Source organism: Aythya ferina (genome assembly GCF_964211825.1).
Source record: "Aythya ferina genome assembly, chromosome: 4".
NCBI lineage: Eukaryota > Metazoa > Chordata > Aves > Anseriformes > Anatidae > Aythya > Aythya ferina.
The window spans coordinates 33,898,410-33,923,271 of record NC_140300.1 but is presented as its reverse complement, the minus strand read 5'-3'; the positions used below and the strand labels follow the sequence as shown (position 1 = coordinate 33,923,271).

Here is a 24,862-nt window from a genome sequence, read left to right as displayed (position 1 = left end):
GAGTTGGTTGGAAAAACAAAATACCGATGTTTTCAGATCAGAGATGGCCAAATGCTGTGAGCGCAGCTTTCCACGCACAGAAATTATTTTCTCTAATATTTCTGAAAAGTAACTGCAATTGCTCCCTGCATATGCTCCCCTAGCTTTCCTAAAAGCTTCCATTCACACTAAATTAGAAAATACACTCAATTCAGCAATGAGAACTCTCAACACAATATTTACCATACAACACAACTTTCATAAAAAAATGCCTACATGCACCTAAAACATGTTTGAGGATGAACTTTCTTATCTATGTCTTTCTTTGCCTTACATACTGAGTATACCAGTTACCCAGTGTGAACCACTCAGGTAAACAGCACCATGAAAGACCCACGTATGCAATATGCTAGAATATGTACAGTGCAGAAGAAAGCTCCAGCTTGAGGTAGCTGAGGGCTCTTCTCTAAAATATCTTCTGGGGTGGGGACCTACAGCAAGGAAAGTAAGGCCAGAGGGAAAAAACATCCACTTGCAAGAGTAAATGAGCAGTGAAGGCTCTAACTAACAATCAAATAACAACCCCGTTTTCTGTCTGCCTTTTCACTGAAGCAGGATGCAGAGAACATACTCTTAGCCCATCCTGTTTCTTAGCGCTCACCACCACAGGAGTGTCTGCCACCAGCAATTAAAAGGGGTAAATTCACTACTTCAATGAGAATCAATTCCTAAGAGCAAGAACTCGCTTTAGTAATGACCATTTCCATTCTTTTTCCATCCTGTTTTCACCTGACTCATCAGACACTCACTGTGTGATTTAAATTGCCCATTTCAAACAAAAATATCCCTAGAATGCCATACCTCTTTCTTGCAACAAAATGCCACTCCTGAATCACTCTGCTTTTAGATGTTAGGTGCAAAAACACCATACCATGGTTGTGCTTCAAACATCCCGGTAAGATTCATTTTCAGCTTTTAGCCAATACCTGATACAACTATGTTTTTCCTCTCTGCAAGGGTAACTGAAAGAACCCAAATGAAATAATCCAAAAATCCAACTTGTTACATAAACCAAACTGTGTAGAGATACATCCACTCCATAATACCAAAAGGGGGGATTCAGCCTGAATTTGTATCAAACACACAGAAGTTTCAAGAGATAGATATTTCAAAATAGAAAATATATTGCCCGTACAAGTACACAGAAGTTAGATCTACTAATACGATCTCTTAGCTTAAGCAGTAACAGTCATAAATTATCATAATTATCTCTTACACTTGTGACATACAGAAATTAAGAGCAAGATATTAATTAAAAATTAATTACATCTGATATAACTCTCATATAACACAGACAAGTATGAGAATGTTATGTAAGAATTCCCTACCCTTCTTTAGAAGTAAAAGGCATTAAATAAGAATAACTCTCAGGACACATTTCCCAATACCTTATACGGGCAGCACATGTTCGGAATAGGAGTTTATCCAAGGACGCAAACTTTTCTTCAACTCGACTTGACAGATAGTGCCTCTTTCGTCTTGACAGCACTCCTCTTTCTACTGAGAACAGAAGGGCACATCTGCGCTGCTGAATGTTACAGACATCAGACGGGATTAACCTATCCATACAGACAGTGTCATTAATTAGAACGCACAGCTGCGGTTAGAGGTTAGCCCGCAAGTGAGTTTTGTTTGCTATTTAACTCATCTCTAGAAATGGGAAATTGGATCTACCTTGTTACTGTTTCACAGGCAGATTTCCACTGTTCCACATGCTCAAGTCATAACCACACCTAAATGCTTGCTCTATGACTTGATGAAGAAGTGCAGATCGTACCTGGACTTCTTCCACGCACCGACTCATGGACTTGTTAAAAAAAAATCCTACAAGTCCTACAAAAACATAAATTCACTTGATGCAGGTGAATTTAACAGCTGATTGCTTTGGGGACCTGAGATAATTTCAGCATCTGTCTGAAGCACCAGCAGCACCAGGTCTAGAGCTCTCCGCCACGCCTCTGTCTTGGCTGTAACATTATCATAAACCCTAAAGCCCTCTGCACTGCCCGTGGAGGGAACAGGACCACCTCGGAACATACCACCTGTCTGAAACTCTTTCAGTACGTATGCTGAGGGAGAGCCACAGTCAGCTGCTTTTTTGAGGTGATGCTCAATTAAGGTCTGTGCTTCAAAAAGCGACGTTGCTTTTGCAGTGTTGCACATAACTGCTGCAAGATACTGGCTCCAGCCACTTGCTAACGCCTGAAGCACAACTGGTTTATACTCTGCTGAAGATGCTGCCAGCCAAGGGCCGTGAAATTCTTTCACAGGCTTTTTATTTGCTAGCTTTAAAGTCTGCTTTGCCAGCGCCTGACTGTGACTCAGGCATAAGAGCTCAACTGCGCCCCCACCCAGGAAAACCTTCCCGTCCCTGAGAGCGTGGTGCAGTCGGTACACCAAAGTCCAAAACCGGTCTTCCACGAGCTGCATCTTTGCAGGCACGGCAGTGGTAAGCACGGCCGTGAGCAGGGTGAGCCCTCGCACCCTTATCCTGACGGGCACCAGCTCACCCAGGTCCATCGCGCGTCCATCGCTGGCCGTCCACAGCTCCAGCTGGGTGCCGCTGCCCACGCAGGAGGCGCTCAGCTGGGTGAGGTACGTCACGGGCTGGGCTCCACTGGCCTTCCCGAAGGCACTCAGCACCTTCTGAGGCACGGAGCCGACCACCAGAATCTTGTTCGCCACGCACCTTTCCAGTAGGTTTTCACACACGTGCCCTTTGACCAAAACTAAGCTCACTTGGGAGCGCATTAGAATATCTAACGATGTATTTAGCCACACGTCTCCTGGTCTGCCCTCCTGCAGGTCAGGACGCTCCAACACGGTCCTGACGTTGCGTGGCTTGGTAAAGCCTAGGTGGCGATACGCTTCAGTCAGGTCACCCTCCGTCAGCAGAATCCGAAGGGGTTTGTCTCCAAGGTGTTTGATAACTGCGGCTTGTTCTGGGGATACTAACGTGACAAAACCCGGGCAAACGCAAGAATAGCTTTCAGGCAGCCCAGGTAAACAGCACGTCACGACTTCTGCAATATTGAATTGGTTAGAGCCACTACATTCTGCTCGCTCATGTTGATACGCAACGATGCTTTTAAGCAATTTCATGTTAGGCTCATTGCCATGGCTCAGAGCTCTTGCCAGGTGTCCTAAACCATAACACGCACACGGATGTGCTGACTGTCCTGAGAGGCATACCTGAGAATCATCGAGCTGACTCGAAGAAGGGCTTGTTGCTAGAGCACTGAAGTATCTGCTGTGGGTTAATCTTTTCTGTTTGCAGTCAGCCAAAGGTGAAACCAGGCCCTTATTAAGATTACTGTCAGCTTCTTGATGGGAACAAGAATTTCTTGGAACAAGTTCTTTTGATGGAGAAACTTCTTTCTGAAGGCATAGAAAAATCTGAGGATTTAGAAAACCGTCACATGCAACCTCGTAAGTTTTGCTGCTAGAAGTGTTTGGCCTAACGCTGCTAGAACACAGCTCTTTATTTACATCATGTACTGATATCTGAAGACACTGGACTTTCTCACAGCAGGAGTTCAGCCCCTCTGACATCACTGACACTATTGCTGAAACAGGAACGTTCTGCTGGAGGCACTCCAGGACGGCATTGCTCCATGCACCAACAAGAAACAACAGGGTGCTCATCCCAGTTTTAAACTCCTTGTTTTGCGCCTGAATGGTTTCATTTAGAAGCTGTCCGGCAGCACTACTTAAATCCAAACTTTCGATCAGTCTGACAGCAGAACAAATCAACATGCTTTGGTTGGTGCTTTCATCCACTACGAATTTACAGGATTTCATTGGCCCCAGTAACGTTCTTCCAGCTGATGCCAAGGATGAGAGCTGCTGAAGTCCTATATGTCTTCTCGAATTCACATCCCTGAAAGCCATGGCCAGCGGGCAGCATCTGTGAACAGAACACAAACTTATTGTCCCACCCTCACAGTACTCCAGAGGACACATCTCAAAATAACTACATTAACAGCTGAATACTGAACAGAGCTCTTCTGTGAGGCACTCTGCATAAAACAGTCCTTTATGCTGTGCATTGACTATGAGATACATAGTTGCTGAAATGATGCATTGATAAAATACCATTGATTTTTTTTCTAGCAGATAGTAAAATGCCGTTAATTCCAGCGGTTTCTTAGACGTGAAGCAGCCCAGATCTTACAGAACTACCACTTCTCTCGTGACTTGCTATCTGGAATTTCAGCTGTCTTCCTTAGGGCAACAGTTCCCTCAGGCAGAATGGACAACTGCACGCAAAACCAAACGCTCTGCGCAGATGCATCTTGGTACCAATAGCGATACCGCTGAATTTACCCTCCAAATCTGGACAAATATAAAAAACTTCCTTTATTCCAACAAATTCATTTTATTCCAAATTCTATTTATTCCATTTAACATACATAAATACTCCATTTAATATGCATGAAAAGGAAGGCCATCTCTTTATACCTCACAAAGCAAACTGCCAAGACTTCTAGGTTTTGGCGTACTACGTGGTTTTAACGTGCCAAAAATACATCTTCTCTCCTTTGAAATACGTCCCATACCACACTCCTGTGGCAGACCACATGGATTAAACTATAGCACTTTTTTATTTTTAATGAAAAAAGTACACACACAAAGAATTAAAAAGTCATAGCTCTTACACCTTTTATGTTCAGATTCAAATAATATTTCACCTCCTTTGTAGAACTGTTGTCAATTCAAAACCTCTTTTGCTACTCCACTTCGTGAAAGGCCAACCAAATACTAACTCAAATGAAGCCAAAGCAGGAATTTAAGAAGTAGAGTGGGCAGTCAGAAATAACCACCGTGTACTAATAGACCCAAAGTTCTAGTGTAGCCTGAATTGACGAAAACAAAACAAAACAAAACAAAACAAAACCTTTAGTTACTAGAAGTATCTTCAAGTACCAAAATAACCATTAATCAAGAATTTTTTTTTTTTAAGTTATCTGTAATCAGTACTTTTGACTTTGAAGCTGTACTGGGAGTGCACAACTGAAAACCTTCATCCAACATGCTTAAGGATTTTCTGGAAATTTTTCTTGGCAGTCTCTTGTGACTAGAGTCTAGGCATGCATTGTATCCGTATCTGTACTTCCAGTAATATTTTTTTTTGAAAGCCTGTTTTTTCTTAACGGGAACCTTAGCTTACTGCCACAGCTAGTTTGTGTTGAAACAAACAAAAAAGATCATTGGCCCACAGAATCTGATAATGAAACATGTTTCCCCTACATTCCAGCTGACTTTTTTTAAGGATGTACTAAGACAGTGTTTTTTGACATCACTGCTTCAGAATTCAAGAAGTTCTCAACTGCTGATGATTGCTTCTTGGAGTGTGCTTGCTTTGACAGAAAGATTAGATAACCAATTTGTGGTTCTCTTTGTAAACTTTGAGAAATAGATACAGTAACTACGTGGACGGGCCGTGCCCCTGCTTTGGTGGGATACACGGAAGGACAGCTGGGAAGGGCTTTTCCATTTTCCAGCACAGCGAGCTTCGTGCTCTCCGGCCGGTTCCGAACACGGGCTGGGCTCAGCACCACGAGCTGCTGCCGTACCTGTAGGGCGTCGTGATCTCCACGTGCGTGGAGCCAGGGCAGTGTTAGCGCAGCTCCTGCCATCGAAGCCACGCGCTGCCACCAAACCTCAACGCAGCCAACTACAAGTCACTTACCCAAAACCTTCTGAAATCGTAGTTGAAGAACGTGCCTCTGCCTTGCACCTTTATACCCATACTGCAGGACTGTTGCTGTTTGGGCTGCCAGGCTGTACCCCTGTAGGTCCATAAACCCAAACCAAACGGACCAAGGGCAAAGACAGACGAAGGCACGGCACGTGCTGACAGGAGATGATGTTTTTATGTCACTGCCTGCACAATCCGTGGCGTGCGTGTCCTGGGACCCGGTGCTCTTTCCCCGCTGTGTTTACGCTCCTTACCTCGGCACACTCCCGCCACAGACCGACCTGCTGCAGGAACCACCGGACCCCAAACTCAGCTTCTGTCCCTCCCCGCCACCCCCTGCCCTCTTACCTTTATTTCCACCCCGTGTGGGGGGAAGGACAACGAGCGGGGGGAGCAGGTTTGGGGTCAGAAGGCAGAGCTCAGCCAGGAGCGGGGGGCACCCACCCCCGCCGCCATGAGCCGCCCCCGCCGTTGCCAGGTTACCGGCCCGGCCGCCATTTCCCTGCCGCCCACCCCGCCTTCGCGCTGACCTCACGAGCCCCCCGAGCTCCCCATTGGTCCGAGCCGGGGAAAGGGGCGGGTCCCCGGCGCGCCCCGGCTCGCTCATTGGTGGTTGCTCGTGGCGGCGCCGAAGCATCTTCCGCCCGGCGTTGGGAAGCGGCGGCGGTGGGCAGATGGTGAGCGCCGGGGGGCGGGCGGGGCGGCCCCGTTATGATCGTTATAACCGTTAAAGCCTGGGGTCGTTACACAGGCGGAGGGGGCTGCAGCCGGCCCTGACAGGGCTAAGCCACGGGCAGGGGGTGCGGGGGGCCTTAGGCACTGCCAGGGCGGGCACCTGTGAGCCAGGTCCGAGCTGTGAGCGGCGATCGCGGTTTAAAACACGAAGCCCGGGCGCTTCCCCCCTCCTCGCACAGCCCCCAGCTCGGTTTCCTTCTAGAATCATCCAGGAAAACGCACCCAGCCGCGGTCTGCCAGTTGTCCTAAAGAACACCTCTCAATTCCCTACAGCTTTGCTATCACTCCTTGCACAGTAGCTGTGTTGTAAATTTTCTCAGTTGCTCGTTCTCTCCTCTTTCTGAAGGCATCCAACTACAGGAAACCTGGCTTAGGCACGACCCAGCGGAAGAAAAGCGGCCTGAAACCCGAACTTACAGAAGAGCAAAAGCAGGAGATCAGAGAAGCTTTCGACTTGTTCGATACCGATGGATCTGGCAGCATTGACGTGAAAGAACTCAAGGTTCTCTCACTGCTTTTCCTTGGATGGAAGTATCGTTGGGCACACAATCGTAGCTGTGTTTTCTGTGTGCCCAGCCCTAACCTGCTTTATTCTGAAATGGCTTTGGGGTATGAACAACAGTCACGGCTTGCTCTCAGGGCCAAATTTGGGGTGTATTTCACAGTTACCTTAAGCAAGATCTGCATGCAATACAGAGCAGGCAGGCTTCTCTAATACGTGCACAGTTGGCCAAGTAGCTTTTAATATCTGAGGATGTGAAATTTTTGGTGAGTTGGCACTTTCCAGTAGAAGAGTGTTCAGCAACAAAATTTCTGCCGTGTCCTGTATTTCCACTAGATCATATAGGAACAATGAACGTTCACAGGTCAAATCTTCCTCAAGTTCTGTGGTGAACCAGGATTAGGAAATGACTAAGCGTTTTATCAGTACTTAAGTCATTGTTACAGAGCTTGGTTTTGAACAACATTAATATTAAGCGCTACCTGTTCTTACAGCAGTATTTTGCTTGTGTTGTGTAAGCCTCAGAAAGTCTTTCTTTTTCCTTGACTAGCACAACACTCACTGTTTGATTTGCTGAAGCTGAGAAATTTATGGAGTATTGTCAGTTGCCTCCCCATGTAGCCAAAAGTGCCTATACATCTGGTTTTCTTCTATCCATGTACTGGATTGCCTAAGTTAACCACATGTAATCAAAACTAATAGGCATTCTGCCCTAAATTTCAGATGGAATGAAATCACATCCCTGATCCTCCCCCTTGATGTCCCTTTTAGGAGCTAGGCTGAAAACCAATCTGTAGTTCAGAAATGTAGTTGGAACTTTTACGTAAATGTGACAAAAAGTTTCCCTTAGTTTCAGAAATAGATCCATGTTCCACATAGATCCAAAGACAAAATAAATCTGGAGTCTTACAAACATCAAACCTACACTGTTAGTAATTGGAAAGATGAAACAAGCAAGAGCTGTCAGAAGGTCTTCCTTGCAGTGAGTTGTCATTACAGTTTTGGAAGAAGAAATTAAAAGGCCTTTAATGCAGCTGCTGCCACTAGAATTTTGGTGGCCCCCTAACAGAATTGCTTTTTGGCACAGGTTGCGATGCGTGCCTTAGGCTTTGAGCCAAAGAAAGAAGAAATTAAGAAAATGATAGCAGATATTGACAAAGAAGGAAGCGGAACCATTGACTTCGAAGACTTTTTGGCTATGATGACACAAAAAATGGTAGGAATTGTTAAAAAAAAAAATCTTGGAATAAAAAAATACCATAAAGGGATATATTAATAGCAGGTGTTTAATTAATATATGTTGTACTTTCATTTTAGAGTGAAAAGGATTCAAAGGAAGAAATTTTGAAAGCTTTCAGGTTATTTGATGATGATGGCACAGGAAAGATTTCATTCAAAAACTTGAAAAGGGTTGCCAAAGAGCTGGGAGAAAACTTAACAGATGAAGAACTTCAGGTAAAGTCTGACTTGCCAGAGGTTTTCTACTAGGAATGGACCAATCGTTGTGGAAATTCATGCCTATATGAAAAGAGCTGAGAGGTTAGAAGTGTGCGGAATAATCAAATACATAGTTATGGTTTTGTATGAAGTACTTCTGATTTGTTTTGTAACAAAAAGATTTTGTGTTTAGAGTCAAGCCCCGTGCCTGACCAGGTGTACAATATGTTTTGTAGGAAATGATCGACGAAGCTGATCGAGATGGAGATGGAGAAGTGAGTGAGCAAGAATTTTTAAGAATCATGAAGAAAACGAGCTTATATTAGTATTTGTTGCCTTGCTTTACAGCTGCTCTAAAAGATAACCTGGAAAAGACTTAAAAATGGGTTTGTCTCCCCTGCATATTATATGCCAAGTCTGAAACGACAGAATTTTGGCTCATTCTTCTTTTTCAGCAAAGTTAATCGGGGAAAGGGGGCTTCAGTACCCAAAAGAACTGTTCAAGTGAGGTACTGCAGAAATGAAAAGGAAGGATGAACTGAACCTGCAAGGTAAGGTCCCTTTAGCCCTGGCCCCCAGCTGAGGATGTCAGTGATGCCATCTTGGATAAAAAACGCTGTGTCCTAACTATTTAACTGAAAAAAGTGAACAACATCTTGCCTGAGACATGAAGGTTACCACTGCGGCTGGAAAACACCAAGTCTGACTTTCCTAAGGCTACATAATAAAGAGATTAGCTTATAACACCTTAAAGAATGAAAGTACGAGCACAGTATTTTTATTCCTTTTAAGGCTTTTAGGTTATCTTGTGGTATTTCTGTCCTTCTGTTGCTTTCCCTAAAAGACTCTGAAATCAATTGCATATTTATTTCTGTATGAAACACTATTCTCATGGTGATTTGGTTTTGGACCTCAAGGGAAGCAAATGTAGGCAACCAGTTTTAGTTCTTTTAACTGTTCCATCATCCGATCATCTGAAGCCTGGTTTAACTGAGTCTCACCTGGTTGCAGTATCAAAGGTTACTGAATGCTCAGTTCTAGGGCACGCTGTGGTAAATTATCTCCCAGGCTATTCACAGTCAAGTGGCAGGGAGGATTGGCATCTGAAGTGAAAAAAGAGCTCACCCGAGACAGCTGTGAAACAGGGAAGATATTTAGAGCCATGCAATCCAAATTCTTTTCAGACGTCACTATTTTTAATTAATTTCTAAGGAGTATTTTCGTTTTCTTGAGTATCTTTTGTATATGCTCTCACTCCAGGACTTAGCACCCATGCTGACAACGTGACAGTGATGCACAACGTGACATCTAACTATGTGTTCCTGCAAGGAGGGTTTATCCTCGGGTCCAGATTAGACAATCAGCTTCAAAACTGCAAGGAAATCCTATAACCCTAAGCCACCTCTCTCCCTCTAAAAGCTGTTTGGAGAGTTTGTTCCTGCTCACAGCAGCAACTAGGTAGCAAAATGTCAGGAAAGGGTTCAGTGGGAAGAGGAGGGAAAGGACAGAGTTCCACCAGTATGGGCTAAGATCCCTCTTTCCTCCAAACAGCTCCAGATGCTTCACAGCCACTAGCAAGGTTTGTCTCTGTAGGAAAAAGGAAGAGACAGCTCCTGGACTGTCTCCCTGCTACAGCTGCTTCTGTAAGGGCCCAGCAGGGGGAGAATTAGTTTCAGCAGTGGAAAGGGGAAGTGTTCATTTACATTTCTTCCTGGCATACAGATGCGGAGCTGGCACATTCTGTCCAAGTCCTCTGAGTTTTGTGCTCTGAACTACGCTCTCTGAGCAAACCCTCTCTAACCTATACAGAAGTAGGCTTAAATGTGTGGGGGAACAGCGATTGCATAGGGCCCTAAAAACCCACCAGAGATCTATCTGTGAAGTCCCCTAATTAACATGCTCGGTGGCAGTAGATGTAACTGTACGCTTTTTTAAATGTCTGTTAACTTTGTATAGTGTGAAATAAAACTGTTTTGCAAGTTAACGACGTTGTGTGCTCACAATGAAAATTAAGTTTTCAAAAATAACTTTGAAGCGTTAAGCAGTTTACCAAGTACATTTTTGCTTTATCTTCTCTTTCTAAGAGAGAAATTCCTAGGTTCAACTGTCTATCACATAATCCTTCTCCCTCTTCCACTACGCTGATTAAAAGTTTCTAGTACTGACCCGTTATCACCAGAAAGGGAAACTTGAAGTTCTAGTTGATTATGGGGAATCCCGGCGCCTATTAGAGTGACTGTACTTTCAACACCACCACAGGAAGAGATTGATGACTGTTGTTTACCTACCTATGATGCATGTCACAGCTCCCTTCCTGTTCTAATCCTGTTACTTTTCTTCTGAAGGGAGGAAAAAGACATGCAGTCATACCTACTGAGGAGGAAATTTTATTTCTGGCTTGCACATTAATCTCTCGAGTCTGGAATGTTGGAAGGTGCCTCAATTAGTGCCAAGCTTGCACGCAGTAACGTAACAGAACAAGTGCCTCACGCTGCCTCAGTGTGCGTTGTGGCGAGGGAGATCTTGTCCCCCCTTCAGCCACAAGGCATGCAGGAGGACTAACAGCAACGCGGACAGCAGCCCACAGCCCTGCTGTGGTTCTCTGCAAATGATTCTTAGTGTCACTGCGAATCCTTCCCACACCTTCAGAAGTGTATTCGTTTACATCTCTATATGTGGTGGAGGAAAAGGAGCCTGGCTGAGCTCAGAGCTCGGCTTTTGTGGGGAACTGAACTGCACATGCAGTAATTCACCCTTTTGCTGGGCTGGAGGCACTCGGCTCGATGAGTTGGGAACATACCCAAGCAGATGTTTTTCCTGGCTCTGTTCTAGTGACTGCTCAAGTAACTTACCCTAAATCAAGCTGTGTCTCTAGAGAAGATGGATTATTTGCACCCCTCTTCTACCCTTCCCATTCACTCATTACTAAAAAATAAACCTAACATGAAAGCTGGGGCGCTTTTAGGAGACTTGGATTCACTTCCTTTGCACTAAAGCACCGAAGAGGAGGCAAAGCAGTGATCTGCATGAAGGCTCCCATCCCTCAAGGCACCTGAAGCCAAGAGCAGCCGTCTGTGGGTGCAGAGAGCGGCACCTGCTGCAGCGGGGCCAGCTCCAGGCCTGTCCAGAGGCAGGCAGCCGCGAGCCCCGTTCCTTGCGCCCCTTTTCCCTTTGGTGGTGACGGGGAGGCCGGGCTCCTACCTGCCTGTGCAGGGTCCCCTCGGGTGGATGGCTGCAGCACCTATTTCCAGCTGTGACTCTCCCTGCTGCCACGTCAGGGAGGCTGGGCTCGCAGTTTGAGCGCTCACTGCGCTCAAACTGGTCGGATGCTGCACAAAAAGGAAAGCGGAACCGCAGTTTGTATCAGCGAGCATCTCAATATCAAAGCACTTCGGGATGGTAGCTGCTGGGGAGATAACGTTGCAAATCACTTCCAATGAAAAATGTCTCTAAACAAAAATGCACTGTGTTTTTCAGAAAATACAAAGTAGTTCAAAGGAAAAATAATTTACTTACAAATAACATTGCAAAATATGGCAATTTTAAATTAATCTTTACTGCTAGCTCCCCTGGGCAACTTGGAATTCTTCATTATCTCTCTGCCCCACAGAAACTGTTGTGATATTTTCAGTTGGCCTTGGGAAACCAAACAAAACCAAAACGCAAGGTGACAGTCTAATTTGCAAGGATGTTTTAATTAATCTGAGCTGGCAACTTCAGGCCCTGGACTGCCGTGCTTTCTCACCTCCATGAAGGCAGTGCAGAGAAGGAACTGCTTCCCATTGCACCCGTGCCAACCGCGTGGAAAGCAGCACGCCAGGCAGGCACAGCTGCCTGCGGAAGCTCGAGGAGCAACCTGTGGTTGCTGGAGATGCCCACGGAGTTACCTGGAAGTGGGTGCTATCGCTCACATTGCTAGGCATGCATTTGGGTTTGGATGAACAAACACAGAGCCCATTTCTAACGAAAAACCGATCGCTTCTTTTTAGGTAATCTTGGTATTTAAAAGGGGGTGGGGGAAAGTAAGAAAAGAAAACCCTGGTGTACTGTCACATGCCAAGAGCCCTACCAACAGTTACAGCGGGAGCTGAAATATCACCACATCGACGAGACACCTGATGCCAAAGCATTTGCCATCTACAGTTTTGCAGAACAGCTCTTGTGGCCTGCAGACTGCCTGGCGGGGTCACACCACGTATCTGAAGCATTAAGAGCCCGCTCCCTGGGAGCCTCCTCACGGAGCTGATCCATGTCGCACACTGACGCGGTACATTTGCTTTTCAGCACCCGCGGGCACGGTGAGCAGAGTTTGAGAAAGACTCAGGCAGTGGAAAGTGTTCTGGGCCAGAATTCACCATCACCACACACAGCATGGAAATGCTGGCAGAAGAGATTTTTTCTGACATGGGTTAAATCTTTCTGTGAACCTAACTCACATTACTCTAAGCCTTAAATTCATTCCATTCGCTGCTTGGTGCTTTTTGCAGTCTTTGCAAGCCTACTAGCCCAACGAAGGCTTTGGGTGGTGCATATTTTCACAGATATTCATTCTCCCAAAATAGCAATGCCAAAGCCAAATCAGGAGTGTTGAGACCACGTCCCAGTATCATTGGTATCAGCCTTCCTGCTCACTCAGAACTTACTCTCCCTGCTACAATTTGTTTGAAAGTTATTTTTATTTCCCTACCCAGACAAAAAATGAAAATGAGAAAAAATAATGCTCCTAAGAGGCTTCAAAGCACAATTTTTCTTTCAAATCTTAGTTACGTGTGCTGACAGCAGCCAGCCACAGCCACCCGATGCAGTTTACAGCACTCGGGCAGAGAGAGGAAATAATCAGAGAGTTTCAGGAGTTGCGCTGCCATCCTGCAGCACACTGAGCAGCACACGGGGCTCGCGCATCCCTCCTGCAGCAGGGACCAAGCAGCCTGCTCAGCCTAGCAAATGTCAAATCCTTGACATGTGAGGAGGGTATTCCTATGAGAAGAATTCCAGAAAAATCTCCTTTCTGCCATCCACGTACAGCTATCAATAGCATACCCGTGAGTGACCAGTCGAAAGTGACACAAACACCATGTGCTCAGAGCCTGGGCATGGCCCTGTCCGAATCACCCCCGCAAACGGGGGGCCACGAGCCCCCTTTGCATCAGCCCAAAGGCACGGGGAAGGTCTCTGCTGAGAGGGCGTACAAGTCTCATTTCATTTCTGATTTTCTGGGCATTGCACACGCTGCTCACCTCCAGGATGTGCTCCTGCGTTGTTACTTTAAGGAAAGACGCACAAGTCTTTCATTTCTCCCCAAGGAAGTAAAGATCAGAGATCTGAGAGCATGACACAGTCTCGCTAGAGGGCATCCAGTTACTAACATCTAAGATGAGTGATGCTGATTTCCCTCCTCTGTGGCTTTTAATGACGATCAAAAGTAGGCTAACAAACACCATCCAGCTGGGGCTTGAAATATGTGGTTGGATACTTTTTTCTTTTTTAAAAAGAACACAACACTTTTCACACAAGTGCAATACAAAATACTGTAATTATTAGCTGGTTGTTCAGAGCTAAACCCCCAAACCACACTTTCTGAAACTCCCACTCTGTATCAATAGTTACAGATGTGCTCTTAGGGGAGCAGGGAACTGAACTTGCCTTTCACACAGTCCCCCCGAGTGCCCTGCCCACTACTCTGTAAGCTCATTTTCTCTTTTGGGGAATATTGCTCTCAAATGGAACCGCTTCAAGCAGAGAGACAGAGACAGATCCTTTGTGGGATGCTTGTGGCCCCCTCTTGGGACGTAGGAAAGCTGGAATGACAGTTTTGCTTCAAGTCAACAGGAACAAGGATTTGAGAATTCGACTCTTGCCCCAAGGTGAGTGTGTTGACCTTTAAAAGAATGTCTACGCTGGGATGAATGTGTCTTATCTCAGTGGCCTTCTGGGGGTGGAGAGTGACCCAAGAAATAAGTCTTCAGGAAACTGCCTGGCCAGAGCTCATAAGCAAGGCAGATGGACATCTGCCTTAAATTAAAGGCTGCTCAGAATATCTGGGGCATAAGAGCTCGTACTTATCTACTGATGCACAAAGATGGGGGCCCCATCAGGAAAAGACACAGAGTTAGGGTTGGTGCAAGACAGAGAGCCTGAGAAGTCTGACTATCCAAAACCTGATTTATATGTGCCTGATCCCTTAAGCAGCACAGGCAGACAGAGGGCCTTAAGCCACGTCTCCCTGCTGAGTCAGGAGCCCAGCAGGGCTGGCTAATAGGAAATGTGCTCCTATGCAGTCAGCACAACATGCCTGCGCAGTTCAGACCTGATAAAAAATGTTAGGGACTTGGGCACCTACCTTTAAAAGCCTCTGCCCTTCTTCGACCTCTGCTCGTTGATAATTTTAGGGGTCCACTGGCATAGAGTTGGAGACCTAAAACTGTAGCTCAACTTCTTTGGAGGTCTGGCTGCCAACAACACAAACTTGAAATTGCTTCAGCTGCTTCTTGCTGGTCTGAATGAGATTTGATGCTGTGAATAAGAACAAAGCAAAATTGTCCAACCTGAGTTGCAAGCATGAGAGATGCTTGGCACAACCATAGGCACAACCATAAGGTTCACATGCATTTACTCCCCCAGTGTTTGATGCTTGTGCATGGACATGCAGTATGCACATCTCACCATCTTGCCACTATTTGAGTTCCACGTACTTTTGATATGCAGAAAGTACAAATGCATGCATACATTTACAAGTGTCCTTTGGAAGGAGGGTGGACTTCCTGTAATATTTTAGTCCCATATAGGATAGGGTCTATGCACTGTGGAGTTATTACAGAGCAGAAATCTAGCCCTTACTTCCCTGGGGTGAAAACCCACAGGGTTAAGTCCATGGGCAAAGTTGAGGCAAGGGTAGGATGGATATTGCCACTCCAGTGCCATAGTTAAGGCCCTCAAGGCAGAACTGTGTTGCCAGGCACTGCAGACAGACTCATCAAGCTTTTCAATAGCTAGCTTTGGTAGCTGTGGCAAACGAGTCCCTACAGCACAGCAAAAGGCAACATCTGCCCTGTAGCACGAGCACGTCAGCACGTGGGGCTCCCAGATGGGAAAAGGACTCACCACGTGAGCCAGCTGCAGGTACCTGGCATGGGAAGTCCCAGTACTGGCTTCGGGGTCTGCAGCAAGCTGGTGCAGTCCCAGCGAGCTGGCTCTTCTTCTCCAGGCTGCTGTATTCCCTCTGGAAGTTTGATTGGTTCTGGCAGAAATCTCACTAGAAGAAGCACAACCCTCCCCCGCTTCCCTCAACATTAAATAAATTTTAAAATAGGTTTCCATAGGAGACATATAAAATGGCTAACCTAGCCAGCTTGTCAAATTATTTTAGAGCACTCTGCCTAAAAATAGAGCTTAGATCAAATAAAACTAGCAGAACTTACAAATCCAGGCCATTGTATGAAGTTCACACTACTGTATGAAGGTCTTTCCTATTACGTTTTCTTCTTCACCTGCTTCTACTCAATTTCCTCCACAAAGAGAAAACAGATGTATGCTTTCTTGTAAATTCTTTCAGACGTACAAATGAGAACCATGAAAGATCTAAACATCAAGGAAAAAACGATTGCAAACATTGCAGGTTTGATTTATAAACACAAGAAGGTATTTCACTAGGAACAAGCCACATTTACAGACTTTAAATGTCATATCAGATCATCTCAATTTCAGATTCTCAAAATCTGTGTTCTCCATTTTATAAAAAAGAAAGCTGACGGGTCCAGATGTTTCCTCTTTAGATAGCTTGTGCCATGATCAGACAAAGGTGAAATCCACAGAAGTGTGGTTTCCACACACCTTTTGAATACTTTGTGTACCATGTAGTCAGCTATGCGAGGTCAAAGACGATGGCTGCAGAGTAGCTCATTTTGGAAAGGGAGGTGCATAAATTTACCAAACATTTTGTTTCTTTGCCCTCCCCCCTGCAGATAATAAAAATAAATGAAGCCCAGGTATAGATGAAGTCCAAAAAAGTGGGTCACAAAGAACTACTCTTTCCATCTTAAAAAGCTATCCACCAAAACCAACATCTGTTTTTTTTGTTTGTTTGTTTCTGTTTGTTTGTTTTGTTTGTTTTTTTAGTTCATTGTTTCAAATTTCTGATGACTTTTTCTGCAAGTTCAAGTAGACAGGATTGGTAGTTCCACATTAAAATCCACAACTTTTTGCAGTGTTTATCCCCGTGACCAATTTCCAAAACTGTCAATTACTCAGTTCTTGATGGCTAATTAGTTACACAGGCAAACAGAAACCAGCTTTGTGTACAACACTGCCAAATGAACACAACAAACAAAGATTTTTCAGTAACTTTTTCAGTTCTGGTATTCCAAGCTGTTACCGGTAGACCTAAAGGTGCATTCTGCAGAAACAAACCAGGATTTTTTTTTCCAAGATGAAAAGAAAAATTGAAATATGCCAGTGGATGCAGAGTCTGTCTACAGCAGCTGTATGCTTCTGTAAGTAACGTTTTCTGAAATCGGTGCAATTATTTTCTGGGAGCAGAAAAGCCCTTGGAGTTGAGAATAGAATTTGGTCAATGTATCCCTTACCTGGCAACTTCTCAGCTTTCTGCTTCATATCAGGGTCCAACAAAGTATATAACAAAACAGCCAATGGTCCTAAGTATTATTTCTGCTCACGCTGCAAAACAAATAAATATTTGTTGTTGAATCCTGGTAAAGTAGGTCACTACACAGGGGAGTAAATGCTTGGGATCCTTGTGCAGAAAGCAATTTCGCTATTTGCTTACATTATTAAAAATAGTAATGTTACAAATCCAAGAGAAAATACGAAAACGCTTAGGTATCAAAATTAGAGGAGCTTTTCCCAGAAATATAGCAACTTTGAGAAGCGTGGTGGGAAGATGCAAGTATTCTCGTTCTTCCTAGTAGCAAAACAAGATGTAATACACGTATTAAACAGGATATTATTTATTACGTGGGGATTTTTGTGTGAATATTCAGAATTCTCCTGACTGTCAAGTGCCATGCAGTACTATGACTCGCTAAGCCAAGCTCTACACGGTTCAATCCTGACCACCTCCTGCTAAGGGCTGAGCATCACCTATTCCCATTGCCTTCAACAGGACGGAGCGGTGTGTAGCACTTCTGCAAAACTGGGCCCTACACAATGAAGGCTTTAGGTATGGGCTTCCTATTTCCTGCGGTGGATTTGTGTAGGTGGCCTTGTTACCAGAAATCCATACTCCTACACAGCAATTTCTGACTGTGTTTCTGCAGAAATGACTATGATGAAAGGAATGAAATATTTTTAAAATAAAAATCATGTGTTTGTTTCTCCTAAGCGATTAGAGTGCATCTTGCTGGCGAGATTAATTTATTCACCTCCTGGGTGGCAAAATTAAGAGCAGGACGGAAAACAAGAGGATGAAGAATTTCAGAGGCGCCGAGGCGCAGGCTGCTGGCGCACGAGGAGGTGAGAGCCCGTCTGTACTGCCCCGGCTCCATCGCCAGCGGCTGAGTCACTGGCCCAGCCTGCAGAGCTCCTCGCGGCTGCATTTCGCAGCCAGGAAAATCCCACATCCTCCCAGTGGGTGTAGGAAACGCAGCTATGGCCTTTGGATGCATCGTTGCCAGAAACAAAGGGCAGATTGTGGTGTGGGCCACGTCCACGGGCATGGGGCCAGCACCCGAGGGCCTCGTTGCCGGCAGCCCAGGTCTTGGGGCACGAGGGGCCATCGGTGGGAGCTGGGGCAGGTCCCCACGCAGGGATCTGCTGTGGCCCATGGGAAGTGGCCTCTCCTGTCCCACCCCAACCTCTTTCTCTGCTCTTTCGTGAGGGGCAGGGCACACCCAGCCCTTGCCCATCTTCTCCCATGCTTTCACCTTCGGGTGCGAGGTCTTACCGAGGTCAAGCCTTGCCATGCTGCTGTGGAGGTCTCCAGAAATGCTCCTCTCATCTCATCTCATCTCCCACCCCTCTCAGCTCACCTCTCAGCCACTCCCCGGGAGCAGAAGATGGAAGAGGTGGGTGCAGTCAGCCAGGGTGACCCGATCCCAGCTGAACGCTGCCAACGCTGCTTTAGACAGTGGTTCCACACACATACTGCTGGGAGGGCAGACGAGGATGGTGCTCAGGGATCGGTGTTATTTCCTTCTCCAAGTTCCTCACGGCGCTTCCCAAGCTCACTTTAAGAGTGCTGCTGCTCTGAGCAAGCATCCTGGGTCAGGCAGCCGGAGCCTGGCTCTCCGGTCTAAGGCTAAGTATTGCTTTTTGGAAAGGAAACACATGGGCAGACTGACATGGGTTTGCCTGGCTGTCTGGGTGATTGCTGCAGACAGGAGCTCCTTTGAGAAGCTGCTTCTGTAACGCTGACAAGAGGAGACCTGGCATCCCCAAACGTGTGCTGGTGCCCACAGGTGGCAGCAGAGCTGGCAGCAGCAGCAGGGATTGCCTTAGGAGCACAATTAAACAGCCCCTGTCAGCCCTCTGCAGCACAAGCTGTCCCACAAAGTCTCCGATGGCTTAAGAGCTCGGCAGGGGCTTCTCCTTTTCCTCCAGCACAAAGCTGCTGCCCCTGCACCTCCAGCACTGGCTTCCTGCTCTGTTTGACCGCTTGTACTTTTCCTAGGAAGCCCAGGAAGCGATTACCATGAGGTAAACAAAGGAGAGAAAAACCTTTCCTGTCACCGATGCCCTGTCACATTTTTTCATGCTCACATTGCACAAAACAGGAAAGCCCAGGCAGAGGAAAACAGCTCCATCCCAAAGGGAAAAATAAACCACCCTTTCCCAGCTCCCTCTCAGCAAGCATTCTTGGGCTAGACCAAGTGCCGTGACCACGGGCAGCCAAGAGAGCCTGCCTCTGTGAGCTGTGCCAAAGGAGGAGCACTTTGCCCTACCCGGGTCACCACGGGATGGTTCAGCACCGGATCACAACACCAACTTCTTCTTCAGAGGGGGCACCGCAGGGCCAATTGCGCCATCAGCCTGGCTGGGGAGGAGGCAGCTACCTCGGGATGAGCTGGTCGGGACGAGCTGGTCACACCACGGGCTCCCCCTTCCTTGGGCTCGTCACACCCCCTGTGAGGCAAAACGTTTAATACCCATGACAGCGGGTTTGTTTTACAGGTACTTCGTAGCTACCATCGAGAATATTGCTGAAGGCCTGTGGCTGTGTTCCTGGGGTGAATTTCCTTCTACAAGTTGGAAAGGCTGCACACAAGTGACAAGGATGTGAGCTGTCTTTATGTTCAAAAGTTTAGGGTGATTTTTTCGAATACCCCCTGAAAACGTAAAAGTGGCAGATGAGTTCCTTGTAAACTAGAAAATAATCTGTTTTTAAAGACTGAAACACTGATTGAAACTGAATCTATGTATTTAATGGAAAAAGGAGTCTAGGACAGTATTTTTTGTGGCATAGCTGCCATCCTGAAACTTTCATAGTTCAAAAGGTGGCATAAGTCTTTGACAAAAATGAAATCGTTTGACACTTATTTCAGCAGTTTCCATTAAGAAATTGTCTCGTTCGAGGCACCATCTCTTCAAAAACATCACATCAACTTCTGTAGATGTTGCTCGATAACACTCACCAAGTTCCCAGCAACTACCACCATTTGTTATCTGCATATGAGATTTTAGGGACTATCCAAGCAGAACAGAAGAGCCCCATGCCCTAGAAAGCCTTCACCCTCAGCGGCAAACAACTGATCACAAACAGTACAGCAGAGAACACACAGGGCAGCGCTGGCCAGAAATCCAAGGAACATGAACATCCTTCTGATATCCTTAGGAGTTTTCCAAAGCCTCTGGGAAATCTCTGAAATTGGGATGCTTTGGAAATGTCAAAAAACACGTACTCTAAATGTGTAACAAGAAAGTGGTAGAGCCTCGAAGCATGGCTCAGCAAGAGGCAGAATGGAATATACTGAGAGTGAGTGGGAGATGGTAGGAAGGCTGTGAGGGTATCACAGCCAGCCTTGGCTGAGCAGACATTTTACTTGCATTCAGTGCCATGGAGCAGTGAGATGTCACAGAAGTTATTTAAGCAGAGGGGTAGGCTTAGAAAATTGTCTTTGCAGCAGCACAAAATGACTGAGGGAAAGCCAAGAAGAATCCTGCAATGGCAGATACATGAGAAGAAAGGTTTCATTCTGTGAATAAAATCTTTGTGTTACTGAATAAACACATCCAGATTTAAGCATTCTCTGGATTCAGTGCTGTCCCTGTCAAACATGATGCCCAAGTTGGAAGTCTGAGCAAGAAGCAAGACACTGAGGCTTTCATTCTTGAACAGCAAGTACCATCAACTCTCAGGTGTCTGCGGGTGCCCAATCCATACGCCACGCTGCAAGTGCAGAGGCACTGCAGAAGTCCCTGAGCAGAGCCAGCACATTCAGGAGTGGGTAAAGCAAGCGAAGCCGTACAGGTCTCTAGGTCTGGAGAGGCCCAAACCCAGTTTTTGTGCTTTTGGCTAGGAATCACCAACACGTGGCTTAGTCAGCGTGATGCCAAGCCCCTTGTCTGCTTTTGGATAGGGCTGCTCAGAGTTTTAGGTTCCGGCAGCACCAAGGAAAGTGAGCAGAGGCTTTACAAGCACGTGGAGTCAGCATGGGTCTGGTGGCATATCCGCAACGACAAGCCTTGGTGGGGACCGAAGCGATGCTTGTGGAGACATGCGGGTGGCTGCTGCTGAGCCGACACGCCGGGCATGCTGAAGCTGAGCCAGGTGCAAACACCTTGCTCCACCTCAGGCAGATGGACACACACTGCACTCTCTGATACTCCATCTGCTGTGCAGTTCTGTCACAGAACGGGCCTCCCAGCCCTTTCTTTGCTTGGGCTGCAGCTCAGAGAGACGAGCGGGAAGCACCGAGAGCTATGCGGAGCTTGGGCTCAGCAGATACTGCCTGAATCACCCTGGGGCTAGAAGCACCCAGCGTGACACTGACCTAGTAAGCATCTGGGATGGCTTCGGTGTCAGGGACTGAACGTGCCCTCTCGCCGTCTCGTGCTGGGTCACGTCCTTCACCGTGCTTCCTGTACCTCCCCAGTCTAGAGCTGGGGAGCCGTCAGCAACCACAGTGCTGTGACTAACACGGCACCGCAGCACGCTCGTGAGAACAGTTGGGTCCTCCCCGGAGCCAGACAGCCTGGCAGGCAGGACAGCTCTCCTGCTGCCTCCCAAAGCCCGTGCAGCACCCAGCGGGGAGCTGGGAAGAGGTTGCAGACAGCAGCAGCAGCAATACACGTGTAATATGATGGAGCACCTTGAGAAAACGTACAGCAAACTGCAGAGAAGTGTTGTATTGGGGTTGCTGTGCCTTTTGCAAGGCTGGCCTCCTGGCCACATCCCACCCCGGAGGCCAGCAGCTCCCTGCCCGCCCGCATCCCTCCAGCTCGCTCTGCACCACTGCCTCCTCCCACGCCGCCAGCTGCTTCGCTGCACCTCACCTCTGCCCTGCACGGATCTGCACCAGTTTCAAGAACCAGGTTATGCTTGCAAAATAAAACACTCGCTCAAAATAGCGCTGGAGGATTTCTCACCCAGGTCCTTTATGGTGGCGAGCTGACCAGATATAGCTACTACTGAGGTGAGGTGACAGGGTCCCCTCAGGGAGCTGCAGGCTGCAGCTCGGTTTAGCTGGGTTTTGATTTGACCAATGCACCCACCCGCGTACGAGCTGCAGCCGATTTGGAGCACACCCCCAAATCCAGAGCCTTTCCTTCACAGGTGACGAAGGAAAGGGATTTGGCAGTCACACAGGCAATGAGTAACTGTATAAGCATTCAGTAAGGATCCCTGCCTGGAAAAGCGTAAAGGAACCTCGCCCCACTGCCAGCTTTGGGCAAGGGATGGGTGAACTGAAGCACCTTCCCGTAGTGAGACGGGCAGCTGAGCACAGGCAGGCCCCAGGTGGTTTTAGCAGGAGCAGATACGCTTGCTCTTCAGAGTCCATACTCTCACAACTCAATAGTTTCACTTTTTTTGCCCCCAAAGGGGGTCATGGCACTGGGCAGGAATATTTACAAAGCATCCACAGGACGTGGAAGTACAAGTTCTGCTGCCCGTCACTATGACTTCTGACGGTAAATATATGCAACACTTCTGAAATTTTCCTTTAAAGGTTAAAAACTGAATTGTGTAAGAGATTTAGATTGACTTTTTCAATTGGCTGAGAAGGACACAACAGAAAATCACTTTAAGCTAGAAACAAAAGCCATTGACCAGATAGTGATGGAGGTGTGGTATATGGTATATATGCCACACATACAGATAAGATACCTAAACCTTACCAGGAAAACTGGGGCACAGGGCAGTGCTGGAGGAAAAATAAAAAAAAAAAAAGGAACCACAGTGGTCACTTGAGCAAGTGACCCCAAGCCCTTTTATCACACCAGTCCCAGGGGAGCTCCCAGCCTTCTCTCAGGGCAAGGACCAAGACTGGAGCCCCTGCTGTAGCTTCTCCCCAAAGGATTTCACACCATTTCCCTGTTTCTCCCACTCCTCTCACACAACTTACGAAACTGGAAAAGGCTCACTGGCTGGATGGGAGCTGAGGGCTCCCCAGCAGAGATCTGAGGGAGGAAAACTCTTTTCCTGCCAGCAAGGCAAGGCATTGCCCTCTCCCCCTCCACGAGCCAGGTGAAAGCAGGGCTTGGCTCATTTAGAGTGCCTCCAGGCTCAGAGCAGAAAATGGATCTCAGTTGCAAAATTACTACTTGCTAACACATCATCTACACAACTTAGCCCAGGGTTCTGCATGCGAATCATTCACAAAGCAATACTAGCTTCTGCAAATGACATTCATCACCAGTTTTTCCCCCACGAGAGACCACTTGCCCAGGAATGGAACGTGAACAGTTCCCTTCAGTCGGGAAGCCCGCGTGGTTACAGTGGCTGGCGCTGGATGGCTATGCCACACGCTGTCATTTCCTATCCTTTATCTGAGCGACAAGCTTTCTAGTTGGAAGACTGATACACCAAGTGAGAGCTAACAAATAACACATCCTCCACGTCTTCTCGGAGATCTTCTAACATGTTAAAATTCAGAAATGCACAAGGGAAATAAAAGCACAGGGAAATAGCACAGTTTTCTGAAACTAACAGCAGCGATATGATTTCAGGGACTGGCTTTGGAACTGGCAAGCTGAAGGTTTTATTCAGCACTCCTCAACTCATTATTTCTTGAGCATCTTCAGCAACACACATTTTCTGCTTTATTCTATGTGTTTTTTCTGCTTTATCCATTTACGTGGGTTTTCATTCAAAGTAGTGTTAAAGATCGAGCACAAGACTACACGAGCTCCTCTCCCCCACTGGCTCAGGCCAGCATTACACATTTATGCAGTGCATTTAATTTGATTGTCAAGCTTTCCATTTGACCTTTTAAACACTGGCAGGCAGCCTCGGTCTTTTTGCAGCCCCACATCTGTCATTAGCGACTCAGCAGCTCATTGGATACCCTGTGAAGTCTGCAGGCATGCAGGAGAGCGTGGTTTTCAGTGATGATTTTCCATCAATGCTTTTTACTTCCTTTTAAACTCAAGTAAGCCTCTTATTAATGAGTAAAAGATGGAAATCCCTGATAATTTCTTCGTCAGCAGACCAGACAAGGTATGTTAATTATATGTATGAAAATCATGCTGCTAAAATGAGGCATACCACGCCACCTTATGACTGTGCATCTTTAAAAAAAAAAAAAAAAAGGGGGGGGGGGGAAGTTGTTCTCAATGTTTTTTTAAAGACCCTTTGCTGATATTTAGTGGCTAATAAAGTAATGATTTGCAGACCTGCTCATGAATGCCTGATATACTTGTGTCATCACAGCACTTGTGGCCAAATGCAATTTCCATGGCATAACTGAGAACGCAATAGCACGAGGAGCAACAGGATCCTGGAGGAGCTCTGCAGCCTGCACCACTTGCATGATTCAGCCATGGGTGGCTACTTGTTTTGCGTGGCTGTAGAAGTGCACATGAAAGGTTATTTTTGGCAAAGACTGATCTACTATAACAAAAGGATTTCAAGTGGTTAAGAAGTATTTTTAGACAGAAGTGTAAAACCTTGGGAAATGGTTTTGAGCACCTCCTTTTCATCCCTCTCTCTTAAAACCAAGATTTGCTCAGGTATGAAGACAAGAGGAAATGGAGGAAAACAGAGCTTAGTAGTGAGATGCTAAGGGTGAAAAATACTGGGTTTAGAGGAGACCGTGGAGGCATACACTACAATACAACCTACGGCTATGCTGCAACTGAATTTAGTCCTTCCACATCAGGCAGCTTGAAAAGGAAATTCCAGATACAGAGCAGAGCAGCTTCAACAGGACCAGAAGCTGTCTGGCTCTCTGGAAACACAGGAAATTGCCAGGAAAGAGCAGTGCGTTTACAAAGCCAAGCTTTTATAGTTAAGAGCAGCAATAACTATTTTGGCTTAGTTAAGTCCCTTGTTAACT

General features: G+C 46.5%; 2 protein-coding genes across 17 annotated transcripts in view; one reads left to right on the top strand and one right to left on the bottom strand.

The window, feature by feature from the left end:
* Window positions 1-24,862, bottom strand: part of BBS12 (Bardet-Biedl syndrome 12) — a 51,690-nt gene that overhangs the window by 26,283 nt on the left and 545 nt on the right. For 12 of the 16 annotated variants that reach the window (XM_084518099.1, XM_084518101.1, XM_084518102.1 and 9 more), the window contains exons 1-2: window positions 11,616-11,743; window positions 1,428-3,946 (exon numbers count right to left, since the gene is read on the bottom strand). In XM_084518099.1, coding sequence (XP_084374225.1) covers window positions 1,873-3,930 — 2,058 coding nt within the window. In that variant the 5' untranslated portion in view covers window positions 3,931-3,946; window positions 11,616-11,743 and the 3' untranslated portion in view covers window positions 1,428-1,872. Of the gene's footprint in view, window positions 1-1,141; window positions 3,947-6,088; window positions 6,244-11,392; window positions 11,744-14,754; window positions 14,928-15,832; window positions 15,993-16,996; window positions 17,088-24,862 lie in introns of those variants that run through there. The other 4 variants (XM_084518096.1, XR_014692651.1, XM_084518092.1 and 1 more) reach the window with 4 other exon arrangements.
* LOC311436185 (uncharacterized protein) lies at window positions 6,358-10,398 on the top strand. Its single transcript, XM_084518107.1, has 5 exons — window positions 6,358-6,417; window positions 6,822-6,977; window positions 8,065-8,193; window positions 8,295-8,432; window positions 8,651-10,398. The coding sequence occupies exons 1-5, from the start codon at window positions 6,415-6,417 to the stop codon at window positions 8,738-8,740; spliced, it is 516 nt and encodes a 171-aa protein (XP_084374233.1). The 5' UTR covers window positions 6,358-6,414; the 3' UTR covers window positions 8,741-10,398.

What these genes read in the sequence shown, in the direction of transcription:
- LOC311436185 (XM_084518107.1), top strand. An exon ending in TTGACGTGAAAGAACTCAAG is followed by an intron (nt 6,978 to 8,064) that starts GTTCTCTCACTG and finishes TTTTTGGCACAG; the next exon opens with GTTGCGATGCGTGCCTTAGG. An exon ending in TAACAGATGAAGAACTTCAG is followed by an intron (nt 8,433 to 8,650) that starts GTAAAGTCTGAC and finishes TATGTTTTGTAG; the next exon opens with GAAATGATCGACGAAGCTGA.